General features: G+C 42.5%; 1 protein-coding gene across 1 annotated transcript; it reads right to left on the bottom strand.

Moving 5' to 3' along the window:
- Positions 1–1,395: 1,395 nt before the first annotated feature.
- IQCB1 (IQ motif containing B1) lies at positions 1,396–19,449 on the bottom strand. Its single transcript, XM_084265038.1, has 13 exons — positions 19,221–19,449; positions 18,244–18,406; positions 16,452–16,581; positions 14,127–14,220; positions 12,981–13,080; positions 12,467–12,639; positions 9,958–10,070; positions 8,768–8,877; positions 4,975–5,117; positions 4,403–4,551; positions 3,537–3,662; positions 3,030–3,186; positions 1,396–1,926 (listed from the first exon to the last, which is right to left on the bottom strand). Exons 1-13 carry the CDS (start codon positions 19,348–19,350, stop codon positions 1,697–1,699), a joined length of 1,818 nt encoding a protein of 605 aa, XP_084121164.1. The 5' UTR covers positions 19,351–19,449; the 3' UTR covers positions 1,396–1,696.
- Positions 19,450–19,680: the final 231 nt, after the last annotated feature.

Here is a 19,680-nt window from a genome sequence, read left to right as displayed (position 1 = left end):
TGTTTAACACTGGCCGGGGGGACTCATCTCTACATAAAATACATTAAGCAAAGCACCTTTGCTAACATCCCTCCCTGCTAAAGATCAATTATAACGAGGGTGATTGGAATAAACATAACAGCAGAGGCTGCTGTCTCAGAATAGTTTGGGTCAGTGGCTGCATGGCAGAGGGGACTAGGATACGCCCAGAGGACTCGTGTGTTTGCAAGGGAACAGCTGGCTTGCTGCAGCACAGCCAAGTGCTGGGCCCCTTCCAGAGCCAGAGCTTGGCAGCTGCTGGGGGATCCCTTCCATCCCCAGGAGTGCTTGGTGACCACCCTCCAGCCCCTCTGCTCTGGCAGTTGAAGGGCATTTGCCCTGTTATGGGCAGGGCCTTAAAATTAACAGCAGGGCTGTGCAGGACAACTAAGTAACTCTGCAGACACACACAAGTGCCCTGGCAACTACTTAATGGATTATTTCACCAGTTAACTCTCCAAGAAAGGAGCCGAGAGCCAATTCAGTGCCTTCCAAATCACAGCTCTGTTAAAAAATTAACCCACAGCCCAGCTCTTCCTCGTGGCAGCTGTCCAATTATTAATTTCAATGTATCTGCATCTGAATGGGCTTGGGCTTCTGCCCACTATTTCTATTTATTTGTTTTCCATTTGTCTCCACTAAAATGAAAACTCAAAACCTTCCAGAAAGAACGGAAAACAAACATGCTGAACCAGTACTGCTGCCCACAGATAACTGGCAGAAATCACTGTGCTTTTTCTTCCTCTGCAGTGAGGCAAGATCTAATTCTTAAGACTCTCTGTGCCTCTCACCTAAAAAATATAAAACACAGGCACCTACAGCACCAGCTGCAGCCCTCAGCTCTCCTTGTATTCCAGGCACGTCAGTAATCAGCACCCTTCACCCCTGACTGTGGGTTTTTACTGTGTACGGGTCACAGTGACTGCAGAGGCCCCATGGGGGAGACCTTTCTGGATTAAACAGCATCTGCATGGTTTAAGAAGACAGAGCTGATGGTCCAGATGGTCACACTGAGGCTACAATCCGATGCAACAGTTCAGACTGGACCCATGTTTGCACTTATTTGGCTGGGAGAAGAACTGATTGCAGGGAAAATACACAGAAAACAAGAATATTGGAGGGGTTTTCCATCCCCTTGCTTTTTCCCATGTTGCTATCAAGAGGTGGGTGAAGGTTCCTCAGGCCAAGCTTGCTTGTGCTGACTGGAGTGAGCTGTTCTACCCTGCCCTAAGCACCCAGCCTGCAAACTTGCTTGGCTTCTATTTGGTGTCTTGGTTTGTCCCAAACTCATCTTTATCTTCAAGCACACCATCAGATAACATGCTTTGCTATAAAAGCCCAGGCTTTTACAATGATATGACTCTTTACACAGCCAAGTGTGAGTAAGGACTGAAAAGCCAAAGGTTATGAACTTTAAAAAAATAAGTGATACAAGTTACAAAATATCCACATTTACAGCTACAGTATTTAAATCCTATTTGCAACAGCACAATCAATAGGATCTAACTGCTAATGTACAGAAAGATTTCCTTAATTAGAAAAGTAAAACACATTAAAATAAAGCTTTGGTCTTTTTCAGTGCTTTGTCTTGCAATTCAAGTGTTTTCCTTCCTCAAAAACACATCTGAGTGAGTGCACAGTGCAAGGCATAGCACTAAGAAATTCTTCTGCCTGTTACCTAAAGGGATTTCTTTCCACCAATAAATAGAGATTCCAGTTCTTCATCTTGGGCATCATCAGCAATGACATCATCCTCCACAAACTCATCTCCAAGCTTCTTCCACCAGGGCCAGGAAGAGTATTTCAGCATAGTGTTGTGGGATTGCCTTGCCTTGGCAGCCACAGGGATCGATCGACTCATAAAGACATCAAGATCTTTTTCTGTGCTCTCTGCCAACGCTGGGGCATCTGTAAGAACAAGGAGAGCACTTTTCTGTATTTTGTTTTTAATGACACATTTTTATGAGTGTTTCAAACAAAAAAGAAGGAGCACTACCCTCCCACTTCCCACTGCCTTAGGTCATGCTCCTTTCCCTATGCTGGCATTGCAGTTTTACAGCTGCATGATAAGCCTGATTGGAGAAACCATCCAAATTAAGGCTAATCTGAAAAAATAAATACATAATGTGAGAGGGAGAAGAAGGGGGGAAGGCAGGACTACTTCATTCAGGTACAGAGGTGGCGTTCACCAAAATGACTCCTTGTGAAACTGTGACCTAAGAGAAAGAGGATCTCCCTAGTGCTGGGTCAGCAGTCCTGGCACACACAGGGTGACATCAGTGCAGTGTTTCCACCGCCCTGGCGCAGCAACACTGCGTATTCCCTGCCTGGGGAACCCAGCACTGTGCAAGAGGTTGTTGCTGATTTGCCTGTCAGGGAGTGAAGAGCTGCAGTGACACAGCACGTGACAGACCAAGCAATGGAATTCGGTAACTTGCTGAATTTTGTCCTGTTTGGGTGCTCTCTGGTGGCTGCAGTTTGCTATTCTCACTCTGGCTCCAGGCTCCTCGTCTGGAACTGGGAATAGCACAACAGTGAATTCCAGGTCACCTAAAGCCAGGCCAGACAAAAGGAAAACGTGACTCAGAATTCACAGCTCGAAGATGGAGCTCAGGGAGCCCCTCTTTATCTGGAAGAGGTGAGAGCACTTCAGCCAGCGGCCAGCTTGCAGCACAAGGAAAAGGAACAAAGCAGAACAAATGCAGAGGGAGAGTTTGTGTGAGACCCCCTTCTTCAAAACACCTTTTACAGGGACATTACTTCTCTTGTGAGTGCATCAGAGAGAGACTTCTCACAGAGGAATAAGCTGCTCCCTGAAAGGCAGGTGCATACACTTAACCTGGCACCTGGTTAATGACTAACAAAGCCTGAACCTCAAGATAAGGCGTTTGGCAAAGGCAGAAAGACCTTTCAGTTCTGAAATTAGGCTTTACCACCATTCCTTTTAATTTTCTTTCTATCTTAGTTTAATCCAAATGGCAATCAAAACTATGACCAGAGCAGTGACATACTCATCAGCAGATCCACATCGGTGTTGACCTGAGCCAGTAGTATCTCTCTTTGCTGTGTTGCTCTCTGATCCAGTCTGCTCCTCAACAGGAACTGTGCCAGCTTTTCCTGGGCCTGCATATGTAACTCTTTACTCATCTCTTCTGACATTTGGGGGGCCTTGAGGAAAGTAACAGGTTGTTACTATTAGGACCTGGGTGTGTTAAATCTTTTGGGGGAATGAATGCAAAAGCTGTTCTTAATTGTTAACTTTGTAATTTTGCTTCCTCTTCAGCTCTCTCCAAAACTATCCATCATCAACTATAGAAACTTTCCAATTACAGTTTGCTTTGACCCTTCTTGTTAGAATCCCCCATATCCAAGTACCCTGTTCTCAAACAAGCAGGGTTAATATATGCAACCTCACGTGGATTATCTTGATCAGAATTTATCAAGCTGAATATATTTCACCCCTACAGTATTTTGTGTCGTATCATTAATGCACATTATGAAATGACTGAGAAACAGACCGGATGCAGTTTGACGTAGTCATGCACCTTCTGCTGCAAAGCCAGTCTCTGCTCATCAGTCAGTCCCCTGGGATCTTTCCAAGGAGAGAGAGGTCTCCTCCTTCGTTTTGCCAAGAATTTACAAGCCTTTGTAAAAAAACATATGAGAATATACAATCACAGACAGGAAGTTTTGTCTTCTCTCTTTGTTTGTAATCAATCAGTGAAAGAAAAACACTTCAGGACTGCATCTGTTAGAACATAAATTTAGCTGTGGTTAAAAGAGACAATACAACACTCAGCAGGAAAGCTGAACAGTAAGAACACTGGTAACAAATTACCGACTCATCTGCAGTGTGGTGACGTGCTAACCTCAGGTTTTGGTGTGGTTTAACCTGGCAGGCAGCTAAAACAGCCACACATAGCTCACTCCTCAACCACATCCCCCTGAAGTGGGATGGGGGAGAGAATTGGGGAAGAAAAAAAAAAGTAGAACTCACATGTTGAGATAAAGACAGTTCAATATGAGAAAAGAGGAGGAAGACAGGATGAGGATGATGGAACATATAAAACACGCAATGGAAGTGCAGTTGCTCTCCACTCGCAGACCTAGGATGCCCACCTAATTCCTGGGCCAGCATCTAAACCCCCAGTCAGCTTTCCCCAGGTGGCAACTCTGACATTTTACTTGCAAGACTGCAGATGACTTTGTAACCAGTGCAAGGCTCAACCCATCTAAGCAACGTGTTGCTCTAGACTATTGTCCTCTGAATAATTTTTTTAGTAAGTTATGGCTACATCAACAGTGAGAGAATAAACAGAGCTTTTTAAGGCATCATAATAATAGGTTCAGTCCTATCCAATGTCAGAGCAAAGTATATACTTACTGCTCTCTGAATGATCACAGCTGCTTTGTACTCCTTCAGAGACTGCCTTTGTTGATGAAGATTTCTTCTTGCTCTATACCCTCGCCAGAATCTCTGGATAGTTAATGCTGATTTCCCCTCCGTTTCCTCCATGTACTTCTGTACATGGCCTATAAATGTAAAAAAAAAAAACAACCCAGTTATAGAATGGTGGGTTGGGATCTCTTAAAAATGTACATTTTTAATCCTTTAACAAAAAAAGCTGGATGCTATCAGTTAAAAACACCTCTTCATCCAAGGTCCACTAGCTGCAGGCTGCATCTTAGAGACTTGTAGCTGCAACAGAGCCTTGTAACACAAGAAAACTGGGTCTCCCTTGCTCCTGCACCATTTGGAAGGTAGCAGCAGATCTTGATCAGTCAACGAGCCCTTGTAGAATTAGCACATTCTCAGTCAGATAATTGGGTCAGGAGAAGGGACAGTAAGACTCCAGTGCCAACAGACATGCAAGATTGGAAAATAAGTTTGGGGAAACTGTTCTTAAGGAGACCCAGTTAGTTTAAACTCCTGATACAGCTTAATATAAATCATACTGGCATGGAGCATTTCCAGTAAGGCCAGCTGTCGTTCGTGGAACACCCTCATGGCTCTCTGTCTCTGAAGTTGCACTTGCAGTTTCAGAGCCTCCTCTTCCTTCTGCTGTTTTAAATGCTGCAGCTCCCGTGTCCGTTTAGCTCTGCAATACACAAACACATTAACAGTTACCTGGAGCTGTACATTTCTTAAAAGCACCTTTCTTTTTGTGTTAAGAAGCATAGAAAGGAAAAAGGGAAAGTAAAAGGCTGTATACTTGAACAAATGTGGAGCAATTTTGGTATTGCTCCATGTAAACATACCTTTACTGACTTATCTGTGCATTTCCTGTTGTTAGTATAAACTGAGTGGTAATTTTCCCACCAACCATACTGTCTCCTCAGTCCTGTAACTGGGTGGAGAAAGGTGGGATGGATGCTGTTTTGTAAGAGAGATGCTCTGGATTTACAGATCTGAGCCTAACCAATAAAATAGTCTCCACCAGCATCTAAGAGCCCATAACCCTTCCAACAGTCATGCAGGCTTGAAGCATGCCCACACCTCTATCTGCAGAGACAGGTCATGACAGATGTGATTACAACAGAATGGTCTCAAGCAAAGTAGGGGTTTTTCAGCCTACATATTTCTGCAAATTATAGCTGTAAATCTTTGTATTTTTAATCCAGACAGACCCATATTATACTTCTAATCAGAACAGCACTTTGATGACGTTTTCTTGATAATATGATTAATAATTTTCCCTATAAATTTTTATTAGCTCCTCCAGGTGGAAAGACTACAGGAACGTTTCATGGACTTCTCCCATGTGCACTTGTGCAACTACCAATAGTGTCTGTCAGGTATTGAAATGTTTCTGACACTTATCCTTTCCCATGTGGTCTGCAAAACACATGTTTTTTATTCTCTGTTCCTCCTAATAAGACATATTTGTTTGCCCAGGACCACACTGTGACAGGGAAACACCTATGAACAGAAGCAAAGCATGCAGAGAATAAAACCCAAGCTTCCTTCAGCAGTGCAGATCAAACTCCCTCTGATCACCTCTTTATGTACACACAGAATGGGCTGAATTTTGATGCACTATTAATAGAAATTATTCCCATTTTAACAGTTCTATAAATAGCCATGTAACAGCAAACTAACTTCCAGAAGGCATTACAGGCTTTAATATTCCCTGAGAAGGCCCTTCTGAAACCACAGAATTTCAGAAGTTTTGACTTGCAGAGTGTTAAGATCTTCTCTTCAAGAGAGGAGCTGCAGGTAAGCCAAGTGTAGAGTTTCAATCTCAATTAAATCTGTGACTATAACCAAACCCTGACTGTTAAAAATTCAAAAGTCCTCTTGACAGTTTTCCTGAAGTCATGCTTACAGTACTCCAAACACTTCTTCAGCACAGCACTAACTGCAGCTTTGACCTACCCAGCAAAAGCCCAAACCAGCACTGGAGCTGTACAATCCCTACACTCAGTACTCTGGGAATAACTGAGCCATGCACACACGCCTGCAAGAACATTAAGACAGTTCCCTTCCTCTCAATATTAAACATACACATTCAAAAGTCCAAAGTGACTCAAGAACTACTTAAGAGGCACACATTAATTCTTACAATACTGAGAATATGACACAAGAAAGTCAAGGAGCTTGCAGATAGCCCTGTCAGCCTTTCCCTTCTGCTTTACATGCTACAGCTTAGCCCATCATCCAGATGCTCTAGGCCATGGTTCAGGCTTGCAAGGTGCCTGGTGAGAGAAGGAATGTTGACTCAAAGTGTAGGGTGGAGTAAAACAGAGTGCCAAGGATGTCACTCTCAGTGTTCCAGCAAAAGCTGGAGTGGCTAGTGGCCCTCAGTGGACACACTGCTTCTCCCTGCAAATCTGCCAGAATTTACAAGTTACACCCTAGATGCTCCACTATCTTCTTAATGTTAGTCTATATGATAAGTCACAACTGTTTGCTTTCTGACACCTTGACCACAGTGCAATGTGACTTGACTAATGGATTTTTAAGATCTAGTTTTGAAACAGTAATGAAATTTGTCACAGTCATGACACAGAAATCCTCAGCATGTGTGAAAAAAGGTTGGAAAAAAATCTGCTGTGGAGCCTGAACTGAACCTATGTAAAGTTCACACTAAATTTCTCAAGAGTTAGCCTGACATGTGCTAACATCACTGCCAAAGTCCTACTTCAATTAAGACAAGCATTATTTATGTGGCTTCATTCTTCCATGGTGCTCCAAGTCAGAGGATAATATTTCTAGGTCACTGAAATGACTCCACTTCTGAGAGTTTCAAACATTAATGAAGAACAAGAGCTTGCAAGCACAACACTGAGCAAGCACCACAGGGCTTGGTTTCTGCAGCACTCTGGCATGGCAGATTTTCCAATCTGGGACAGCTCCACTTCCACTTACAGGGGAATTCTGTGTCAAGTTAACTGAGGACCAGTTAACTGTTCTATCACCAGTACATCCCCTTCTAGTGCTATTCAGTGCGATCCCATGCTACAGTGTGCCACACTTTTAGTTTTCCATATGTTGTAGGTTTATCCTCAGAAAATATATAAAAGCATCATAGAAGTAAGCTTTTTCATGGAGAGGTTTGGCAGCTGGGCAAGGCCAGTTGGAACCAGAAGTGGCAGTTTGGTACTGTCGGAAAAGCAAACTGTTGGGATGTTTCTGCTAAAAGAATCCGTAGTGAAACAGCTCATGTTGGCATTTATGTTTCAGAAATAAAAGCTGACTGGAAAAAAATGCATCTTCAAGCTGAAGAAACTCTTGGTCAGCCCAAACATATGCCCTGGGACATGGGAACAAATCCTCAGGGAAGCTATTTGAGGAAGGATAGGAAGTGAATGGGAGTAGCCAGCACAGCTCTGTCACAGGCAAATCGTATTTGATGAGCCTGACTGCCCTCTGTGATGGGATGGATGGCTCTGTGGGTGAGGGCAAAGAGGGAGATGGACTTTATCAAGGCTGCCATCAGTCTCACACACAGGGCAGGAGCTGACACTCGTGGGAACCCTCACAAACACAGAGAAGTGGTCAAAAGAAACCACATAAAGTTCAAATGGCAAGTTTTACACCTGGCACAAATAGCCTCATGGACACTGACTACCTGGAGAGCAGTGCCAGTTCAAAGGACCTGGGGCTCCTGATGGGTGACAAGTTGAACACTAAGCAGTACTGGGCCCTTGCAATAACAAAGGCTGTGTAGTGGGCTGCACTAGCAAAAGCAGAGGCAGCAGGTCAAGGACTATTATTTTGCTTTACTCTGCACTCTTAAAGACACACCTGGAGTACTGGCCACATTCTACTGGGCCCCCCAGAAGAAGACATTTACTGACAAACTGAAGGGATAGAGACTGTTCACAGGGGGACAATTAGATCTGTGGAATGTATGATACACAAAGACAGGGGAAGGGATGGGTTTGTTTAGGCTAAAAGAAGGGAAGAAAGAGACAGGATCTTAGAGGTGCACAGAAAAGGGATAAGAGGCAGTGGACAAGAGCTGCAACAAGGAAATTCCTACTGGTTGTAATGGAAGAATTCTTCACAAGGCGAGTCAGTCAGGACCAGGACAAGGGACCAAGAGAGATGGCAGGATCTCCACCCTTGGAGCCCTCCAGAACTGGATACAGACAGATCCCATTTTGAGACTGGCCTTATTTCACACTGGGGATAGGATTAGATGAGCTGAAATTTTCCTCTGAGACTATGACCTGGAAAAAACCAAACGAAACCTTCCTACTCCATTCTTCTTTTTAGCACTTTTCACAAAGCCACACTGTTTACCTGAAGCTCCTCTGTAACGTGGTCACTGCTTGGGGCAATTTTTTCAGCCTTTTCCTTGTCTGAAATCCCCTCCACGTAGCCTGGATTATACAAGCTGCTTGATGCTGCCTCTGAAATTAATACAGCAGTTGGTAGTATATTTTTTCTGCATATAAACCCACTTTATTACTGCTTGCATACTTGGAACAATCTCAGCATTTGGCCAAAAAACCTCAGTTTTCAAATGCATCAAATTTCAGTACTGGTAACAGCTTGGTGAATTTAAGATCCTAGAAGACTTTTATCAACCTGTACTTGCTCCAAAGGCAGCTAATCTGATCATCTGGATCAATGCTCTCTGTGGTAAACCAGTGTACAGCACAGATATAAATATATGTATTAGTATTAGCTGCATTAATCAATACTAGAAATACTGATTGTATTTAAAACACCTGAAGCACTTGATAGTTCAAATGGTGATTCAATCAAAATGCCTGCACCAGAGAGGACAGAAACACATCTGGAGAATTAGTGGCAGGAAAAACATTACATTTGCAGTATTATCTGAAGTCACTGAAATGTAACAGATCTGGAGAAAAAACATCTATTTGTAAATGAAATAATTTTAAAAAACAAAACCACAAGACAAACACTCAGCTCTGTGGAAGATGAAAGCAGGACTCTACAAACATAACTCTGACTTCCTTTTAAGTATTCTCTCTAAAAAACCTGCATGTAAAATTTTGGTAGGAAGTTCCTAAAACACACATTGTCTCTCATTGGCAGCACAGCCCAGAAGGTGTTCTTACTGAACATCTTCTCTGTGTTATTTAATTCTATGTGAATGCTGCCTAGAATTCTGTGATCTAAATTTGTAACACTGATGTGAGAGAAACAGGTAGTTATTTTTGGTTTATAGTTAGCAAAACTAATTTTTTTACCCCTAAGGCTATATAGAATCTACAGTGAATCTGCAGCAGAAAGTCAAACTCTCAAGTCACATTCCTGTACCACTGGACAATTTCTTATGCCTTAAAAAATGATGTAGGGGAAAAAAATGAATAGGAAATTTAAAAACCCATTAATAGAATAAAAGTGTAAAACAGGCTTTGAAGAATGTCACCAAAGTGATCAAGTAAATTCATTCTGAACATATGAATCACACACATAACTAGAATCTCACATACCAAAGTCTCATTAAATTTCAGCACCTGCATTTCTCCTTTTTCATTGGCTTGTTCCAAGCAGAGCAAATCCAGAAGTCGACAGAGATCCTTGTCAAATCCTTTCCCAGTCCATTGTTCAGTTAAAAGCTTTTTTAATCCTAAGGGAGACAGACAGATGCAGCATGTGATACTGTTAAGGTGATTTTTTTTTTCTTTTCAGAATTTCAACCTAACAATTTTCAAGTAAAAAAATCAAATCTGATTCTGTGTGCAAAGGAACACAAGACTGGAGCTGAACACCATCAGTCATCTTTTGAGTTTCAATGCAGAATAATACCAATGACTATCTGGTGCTCCAGCCATCACAGAGATATATTATACAGTAATTTTACATCTCCAAGTCACTACCTATTGTGTCTACATAACTGGCAGTTAAATTATCAATGTACTTTTGGTGCCTTATCAGCAAGCCATTGTAAGGTACTATAAGGATATGAAGTACTAAAAAAAGGATGTAAAGGTTTTATTAGCCCTGCTTTCCTATTTTCATAACAAAATTTATTTTTTATGAGTTCTTCAATGTCTTATCTCTATAGCACAGTCTAACAGTGAGGATATGTGCACCCAATCCCTGAGACAAAATAGTTATCACAGTGTGTAAGAAAATCACACTTGTCCTGCTCTCTCCCAACTCACACACTCCGTGCCACACACAGAACACAAGCAGGCAGCAACACAGGATTTTTAGCCTTGTAGCCAACAAATCCCAGAGCTTGAGAGTTTTGAAGGGAGATGGAGGGAAAAGGAAGGAGGGCTGGAAGCAGACACATTTGGATAGCCTCACAAAGAACTGCATATTCAAGTGACCTTTCCATCTTCAAATCACTGTCCTTAAGCATATTCACACACTGGGCAACTCTGACACCCACGTATACTCACAGGATATGGATCACAAAGTCCTTCATGCAAACAGAAATGGCACCTCTTTATATCACACATGCACCATGTGAAGATGATGATGGTTAAACACTTGGTCAGGCACTGGAACAGGCTCCCCAAGGGACGTGGTCACAGCCCTGTGCCTGATTTCAAGAAGCATCTGGACGATGCCCTCAGTCCCATGCTCTGACTTGGCTGGCCCTGTGTGGAGCCAGGAGTTGGACCTGATGATCCTTGGGGGTCCTTTCCAACTCAGGATATTCTATGATTCTGAGAATCCAAACAGAGCCAGTGTGTGTCCTAAGGCTGCCTGAGCTCTGGAAAAGCACATAGCCTGGCTACACAAGGCAGTTTGCTCACAGAAGTCCTGTGGGCCTGACACATGCACCTGCCTGTTTCTGTACAGCCTACACAGCCACACACACCTTCCAGCTACTGGCAGGGAGCACTTCAAGTGTGCCTCTCAGGTGTGTCAACCCAGAAAGACTGGGCACTTCTGATGAGTCTTGGGAGATATGATGTTCAGGTGATGTCCTCTCTTCCAGCAGGCTGCCTTTACTGACAGCTTACACTGAAGGACCTCATACTGGTAACAGCTCTGAGCCACTGGGAAGCCATGTCAATTCAATGAGATGGCCAGATGTTGGGGATGCTGTAATTTCTTCATTGCTGCTGTTCCTCAAACTATCTAAAGGATTCCAAAGCCTAAGTGAAAACTAGCATAAGGACTCTAACTTAAAATAGGAAAAAAAGTAGGAGTTTTTTTCCTTAGTGGAAAAAAGAAACAGAAGGAACACTAAGAGCCTCTAAATGACTGTGGCATGCTGTGATTCTAGAGCAAAATAAAGCATAATCCTTTGATGGACACTAGTACTTCAGGCAAGGCAGCATTCTACAGCTGGGATTATGAGACCATCACAGCAGCTTCACAAGAATGCACGTGGTACCAGCTAATCTCATACCAAAGGAAGACCTCCTCTCTCAATTCTGTAGGCCAAAGGGTGGCAAAAGTCACCCATCTGGTCTGGAAATGTAGGTGGCTGGTACTGCCTAGTGAGTAGTCGGCACAAGGGTAAAAAAGGGAATTGGAGCTATTTTTGGAATTTTTTGAAAGAGATCATTCTAATTACTTGGATATCAAAAGACAATCAGCTCCTCAGTAGCAGAACAGCACCTACCAGGTAAAAAGACCTGTAAGAGACAGGGTCAGAAGTTGGCCTTGATTAAAGCTCTCATGTGCCAGGCTAGTGAGACTTGATACAGCAGCAGATGTTTGACACGTGGGTCTTACCATGGCACCACAGGCACCCTGCCCCTAGGATCTCTCCATGTCCAAAGCACACAGGAAAAAGGATGCAGAACATCAAACAGAAAGAAGTAAAGCCCATCAGGTGGGAAATGACAAACAACAGCTTTAAGAGACAAGCTGCCACATGCAGAGCCATCAATACAAAGACAAAAACAAATCTAGGAAACAGAAAGGGGCACAGCACCTTATGCTACAATGAAAGGGGAAAAACCCAACACCACAGGACCACAGTTTCCATCTGCAGTGGACAGTGATTGAACTTGGATGGGAAACCTCCAGTGATTTGTCCCATGCATGTTTACAAACCTTTGTAACGAGCTGTGAGTAACTTTACAAGTTGCTTGCAACATTTTGCCACCACCAGCAGCAGTTTGGTAGCAGCACTTCCTATGACAGGATTGGTGGTAGATGAAAGTTTGTAAATAAGTTCATCAAAAATGGAGTGAAGGGTCTCTTCATCAACCTGAAGCAATACAGAACTTGAAGAAAAAAATTAAAGTATTAATTGCAAACTATGAGCTTTTTAACAGTGACCTACTTTTAGATGTGTCAGGTGTTCAGCAAACCAACCTACCCACCTAGCTGGACCAGCAATCTGATCCAGGTACTACAGTTTCAATCAACTATCTCTCTAATTTAACAAGAGGATAAAGAAAATAGCTATTTTTTTATATTTCTACAACAATGACTTGAAAAAATAAACCCCACCCCACAACCCACAACATTCTTGTATATTAAAAAGTTTTATTTTACCAAATAATAATGAACTGAGATTTAGATTTAAAATTGGGGGAAAATCAATGATATAAAACCAACTAACCTATTGATCCTCAAAATACTGTGTAAAACAGACATCACTATAATTGCTGTTTCAACATCATCTGTTATTAACAACTTCAGGAAGTGATTGCTTTGTAGCACTGCAAAAAAACCCAAAAACAAGCAAACAAGAAATCACACAATCAGAGCCAGACCTGAAAATACTATAAAATAAATAATTACTAAGCCATCACAAGTGAAAACATATATTGTCTCTACAACAAACTCTCTCTTCTATAATTTTTACACTGAAACTTACTGGAACTACTAAAATACTTCAGTGTGCAAAAAAAAACCATCTTGAGCCCCAAGGTTTTTTGTTTTTTTTTTGCCTTTGGATCTCTCTCTGGCACTGGTGTTTCAATGAAATAAAACCTTTAAAACCTTTTATGTTACACTAGTACCAGCTTCTTATTACAATAGTGGAATTGTCACTGGGGCAACAATATCTGGCAAAGATAAGGCCTTCAACCTTGACAGTTAGGCCAGGTTTATTTGAAGCAAGTCTGCTGATGTCATTAAAGCACCATTTTTTTATTCCATTGTAGCACTGTTTACATATGGAGCAAATTTTCTGGACATGTGTGTTTTTAGCTACGTAGCTTATGATCCTGAAGCTTTTGTTCCATATCAGAAACAAAACCACATTCTGCTTTTTAAAATCAATGTGATTAACATGGGTTTAATTGAGAGCTGATTTTGGTCAGAAGTGCATGGTGAAGTTTGTTGGGTATTTGTAAAGTTTCCTGGCATGGCAACAACTTCAGAAATCTGTTTTCAAGCCTAACCACTTCTCAGGGCCAGCAATGTACTCTGGTCAAATTTCTGTGTATGTTAATCCCACACAGGTAAAAAAGATCAACTGTATCTTATCAGAAAAAAAACAAACTGATTTTTTAAGGTATTGAATTACAAAGGGAAATCACAAGGAAAACACTTGTAATGTTTGCCTCTGAAAAACAAGGAGGAGAATTCTTCAGCTGATCTTTTCCATTTCAGATAGTGCTGTTACTCCAGAGTAGGCTACTTAAGAGCTTGATTTAACATCAACTCCAATTTAGAAGCCTAGGTGGGGATGAGCTTAAGAGTGATTCTTGGTACCTGTAGCTGCCCTAACTAAATTTTGAGGTGTTCAATTTCCCCTTACCGCATGCTGCTAGCTGAATATGCCCACCGAGCAGCCAGCAGATGGCATCAGCAACTGTTTGGAACCAGCGTAAAAAATCCTGCTTTTCTTCATCCTAAACAAAAGAGAAGGTAAAAAGCATGTATATACATCTCCACCGACGACTGCAGTTTGATGTAGTGAGAAGCTTCAGGGATTCAAAGACCAAAAGTCCATCAAATTCCTGGGTAAGGTCGATGAAACTACAGGAATCAGTCAAAAAATAAAGCTTGAGTCCTTCAAAGCCTGAGGGGGGAAAAAATAAACCTAAACATACTTAAAAAAGCATCCATTCCTGAAGCAACTGGAACAGGGAGAGAGAAGGCTTATTTACTCCTTTAAAAAAACCCCATTTGGTAGCATAAGAGGGTTATGATGGAAAAAAGAGTTCAGTACAAATAAATGCATGCTAGATTTAATCCACAAAGTGGGAAATGTATCATTTAAGATTAAAGCACAAGAAAATAAAAAGGGTACAAAGTGGCCAAGGACACAGTCAAAAATGGAAAGTGTTCCTAAAATCTGGTACAGTGAGGCTTCAGAAGCACTTCCTAGTTGGAATTCTGGGATCAGACACCAAGGCAGTAGTAAGCTGAAGTTTGATCAGTTTGCCAGTGTGTTACGTGCTGGCCTCTGATAACATCAGGCTGGAAAAAGCCACCAGGAAGAATCCAGGTTGTAACGTGCGGACGCACATGCACATGCGCAGTCTGGAGTCTGTATGCCAGGGTGAGCCACAGGCCACTGAAAAATCTAAAATCTCAGTGTGGGGGACAGCAGAGGGGCTTTTGATAGAACTACATGGCTGACAAATGTCACTACAAAGCACCTGGCCCAGTATCTCCCACATTAACTGAGCCTCAACAAAAGAGACTCCGGAACGCCTGTCCCTGTTTCCGGGCTGCCAGTCTGAGCCATCAATCCCAATTTAACTTTGTATTTGGTTCTCACTAACAACAAGATACATAAAATCACAGTAGTGAGCTAAGCTGTAACATTATCTGCTCTGTGTTTTGGCCATATGTCAGTTTCTGAAAGCTATTTCAGTACTTCCCTTGACTTCAAAGCCTTGTTGAAAGAGCAGAGGAGGGCAGAGTAAGCTACACATCTCTGGTGGAGTGGGATTTCCAGAGTTCAACTGAGCAAGCACCAAGTCTGGGTGCCCAGTCACCTCCGAGACCACAAGGTCTAAAAGCCCAAGTACTAATTATAATGTAGACTGCATTTGCATTCAAAAGAAATCTTTGCCCACAAGCATGACTCAAGTAGCACGTAGGCCAAGGCATAATAAGAAAGTGGGGGGGAAATTATATATTGTGGATAAGACTCGAGTCTCCTAGGATGTCATTCAGGCAGCTTCCTTATTGAGCACTAAAAGCACTTCTAAAGCAGTGAACTAACAGAAAATACATTATTGATACTTTGTGAACTGTGCTTGTGGTGTCCAGCACAACACTCTGTAGGAAAACTGTTGACTAAGTGCAAGAAGCCAGTGAGCCAAAAAATGAGATACCACAGGGAAAACAGAGATATTAAAATGAACTATTAGAATCCATCAAGTTGGATATTCAAATTATTCGTGTTTTTCATTTGCTGGATTTTTTTTCCTCCTGATTCTGGAACTCAGAATGCTTCAAAAGCATGAGGGAAAACAAGATGGATAAAACCTTTCTTATCTACAAAGAGGGGGAGACAAATATGACAAAATGTTCAAATCAACAAACCCACAAAGTCTGCCTTGGGGTTCCCAAAACTCAGGTTCAGAAGCAGTGAGCATTTTTGGAATTATTTGCCAATTTTGCAGCAGAAATTGTATGTAAAACCAAACTTCAACAAATCTGATTTAAAGTCTTAAGACTTCCTAAACCTTCTTTGTAAACCTGAATGAAGCAGTGGGAACAGAGCCCTTACAAAGACTGAACTAATCACATGCAAAGTTAAAAAGACACTACCGTGACTGGGATGCTGCTTTTTTGTAAAGCATTTTTTTCCCCTGTAATACTGCCCTAATTCACCTATCCTACTTACAATTGCATTCCTCCCCTCTGCCTTTAAAACTTCTGAAAAGTCATTGTCAAACTCTCTGAACAAATCTATGGTAACAAACCAGCTTTGCACACGTAATGGACCGAACAGCTCCACAATTACAGGTTTCAAAGCTCTGAGGCATCAGAAAAGCTACTGTAATTTTGCAAAACTAGATTTTTCTAATACAGTGTCCCCAGAATTATATCCTGCTTGTACAATACAATAAGCTGGGAAAGTTTACAGAGCTTCTCTGCTCTTTTATCTATGGGATTTACATACCTTGATTACTCGGATAAATCGTGTTTGCAAGCGTCTTCCCAAAACCAGCATGTTTTCAATAGCTGAAGGAAGCAATTTCTTATAAAATTCCTCAGCATCTCCTTTCACTTCTAGTTCTACACAACAATGACTGAAATGAAGAAGAAAAAAAAAAAATCAACCTGAATAGTCGGGGGGCCTGTTTGAACAGCTTTGAATGAATGTCACGTCATCAGAGAAGAAATGCTTCACTGGCATGGGACAATTCAACACCCAACAACAGTTAACTGCTGTGACTGGCTCCAGGGAAGCTGCCTCAAAAGGAAGAGGAATCACTGGCAGGCAGGGGACAGAAAGTATATTACTACTTATTATACCATGTCTCAGTTTAAAATGTATCTGTGACACTCGTGCTTTCTCCTTTAGCTCCATAGGATCTGATCAGGCTTGTTCCACATGCCAGGGAAGGGCTCTGATGGCCATAAAGAAAGACAAAATACAGGCAAAAATAGGTAGAGAAACACCTGAGAAAGGAAAGCCGAGGAAGGGTTGCAGATCTGGCAACAGAAATCTGTGCAAAATAACATTACTTACCACAAAATCCTCAGCAAGTCTGCCTGTAACTTTAACAGAGGAATACATGTGGGCTAGAAATCAGCTCTTCAGATCTCAGTTTTCTTATTTTACTCAGCACCAACAAGTCGGTCATTTCTGGAAGACTTTTTACAAGAAACTGCATGCTTTACAACTGGGAAGTTTTTCAGTTCTCCACTGATACTGCTGCAAAGCAACAGCCTTCCTAAGGCTTTATGAATTTTGCTTACATCTCATCTAGGCCTCGTTAGCTTCTTGTGAATGCACACATGTGAAGCTTTGCTCACCAAAGCCCTTGGAAAGTAAACTCTGGGCATGAAGCTGAGATTCATCTAGTTACAAAAGGACATTTTTATAGTTAAAATAGATTTTGTTTCTTCTCTGCAAACTGAAATAGCTTATGGGGGTGATTTAAGTATCACACAACCCTGGTGATAAATCTTGCATCTCTTAGTGAAATTCCTGGCATTAAGAATTCACACTGCAGATATGGCATAAATAAGAGATGGTTACCTAATTGCTTCATGCCTTAGAATTTTGCTCCCTAGTTATGCCAAGATCAAGTACAACTTGGGCAAACTTTAAAACTTCTTATTCTTCTTGCTACTGAAAACCGAGGTTGGATCACTGGGGATTTGAGTTTAAAGTTCTCTTGTTTACCAGCTATGAATTAACCTTAATTAAGGCATTCTCACAATATCACATCAAGCTATCTAGTCTGTATGAACTGTGTCCTCTATTATGTTTAAAATGCAAATAGATATTTAAAATAGGTATATTAAATAGATATTTTAGTAGAGTCAAGCCAAGCTGTGAGTCAGTCCAGCCGAAGATTTTTGCAAGATGAAATCTAAGTAAATAGACTTTTAAAATTAACTGCAATTTGAAATTAGCAATTACTGGGTAAGAACTGTGACACTGATGAGTACTGTTCACAAAAAAAAAAAAAAAAAAAAAGGTAAAGCCAACACAAAAACTGTTCCCACCAAACAGTTTACCCAGCTCAATGAAACACAATGCGAATGAATTAAACAGGACCAATTAGGCTATGCCTGACCCCTCTGCTCTTGACTGCTCCCTGCACTTTAACCCTGGCCTTTCCTGAACAACAAGCCTTGTTCTGGATGGGAGCCAGCGTATTACAGCTTGAAAAGAAAAAGAGCAAGATGAAAGGCTAGAAGGAAAACAAGAAGAAAACTTCTTAGCTTTTTTTTTTTACCTTAGTATCTCTGCTAGCTGGGCAGCAGTAGCCCAGCCTCCAGGCAGTCGGGAGTGGTCTTGTTTAAGGACCAGCACGCAGTACTGAGTAAGACCATAATCGTAGATATCTTGCTTAATTTTTTTGGATTCTTCACATCCCAAAGAAGCACTCTGTAAAATTTCTGTGGGAGGAGAGCGGGACAGAGACAGAGAGTAGTGTAAAGTTCTAAAGTGCAAGATTTTTTTTTTTCTTGTTTTCTAAAACATAGGAAGAATACATGTCATTCAAAAAGCACTAACAGCAGCATAAAATATTTTGTCAGCATTTTTCACTCCCACAGCTACAATCCATTTGTTAGACTATATGAAGATTGGGAAGGATAGCTAAACTTAGGTTTCCATTTTCTCATTACACACTTAGTAGTAAAACATACATTACTTCGGATATAGTCGTATTTGTATGAATCTCCTACGCCAGATAAAACCACAGCCACTGTGAAACATATAGCTTCCTTATAATTACATCCCAATTTAGAACAGGACCTAACTTGTTCCTGCCGTTTCTATGAGCGGTGACTACACGGCACAAGGCAAGGCAGGGGGAGTCACGCAGGAGCTCGCGATTGAGCTCCAATGTTCAGGCTGGAGTGCTGATGACAACTCCAGCTCTCCACCCGAAAGCACCGGGAGAGATCACCTGAACAAGAGCAAACCCCTTGCTTGCATCAGCACGGGCTTCGCAAACACAGTGACAGCTGAGCAGGAGGAAAAGACTTCCTTCCTCTCCATTTGCTCCTCGGCTCCTCCTCCCTTCTTGTCGCCAAGCCAAACGCCACCCGATACAGCTCTCGAGAGAAGCTGCGCTACCAAAGCCGTACCAGGCTTACAGCCCTACCCGAGATGCTCAGAAAGACCTTCTGCGTTTAAGGAGGCCGAAGGAAGGGCCGCTCGCACTTCACGCCCTCACCCTTTTATTCCAGAAACAGCATTAATTACCCTTTAACTTCAGGAGTTGCGGGGAGATGTCCTGCTCCCCGCTCTCAGTGACCTGAGCGGCTAAGGCCAGGACCCGGGGGTCCGCCTGCCCGGCGCTGGCCATAGGAAGCGGAGAGGCCCGCAGAACCATCGATCCCTCTTTAACTGCTTCGCAGCAGGCGCGGGGTCCTTAAGCCGCTTCTCCCATCGGACCCGCGGCTCCTGCAGCGCCAACTAGAAGCTGAACGCTCCGCGCTGCGGGTCTCCCCCTGAGGAAGGAAACGGACACGGAGGAAGGCCCATCCACGCTCCCTCGCGTCGCCTCTCGAGGCCGCGGGACCGGCTCTGCCAGCCGCGCAGGGCTCCGGCAGGGCAGCCCAAGAAGGGCCCCGCGGCGCGACAGGCCTCCCCGAGGGCCGCACCTCAGCCGCGGCGGGGCGGGGGCGGGAAGGGCCGTGGAAAGGTGCTGCCCGCCAGCGGG

Source organism: Gallinula chloropus (genome assembly GCF_964237585.1).
Source record: "Gallinula chloropus genome assembly, chromosome: 5".
In the NCBI taxonomy this organism is placed as follows: domain Eukaryota; kingdom Metazoa; phylum Chordata; class Aves; order Gruiformes; family Rallidae; genus Gallinula; species Gallinula chloropus.
Note: the sequence above shows the minus strand (reverse complement) of the source record. Positions and strands in the feature narration are given on the sequence as shown.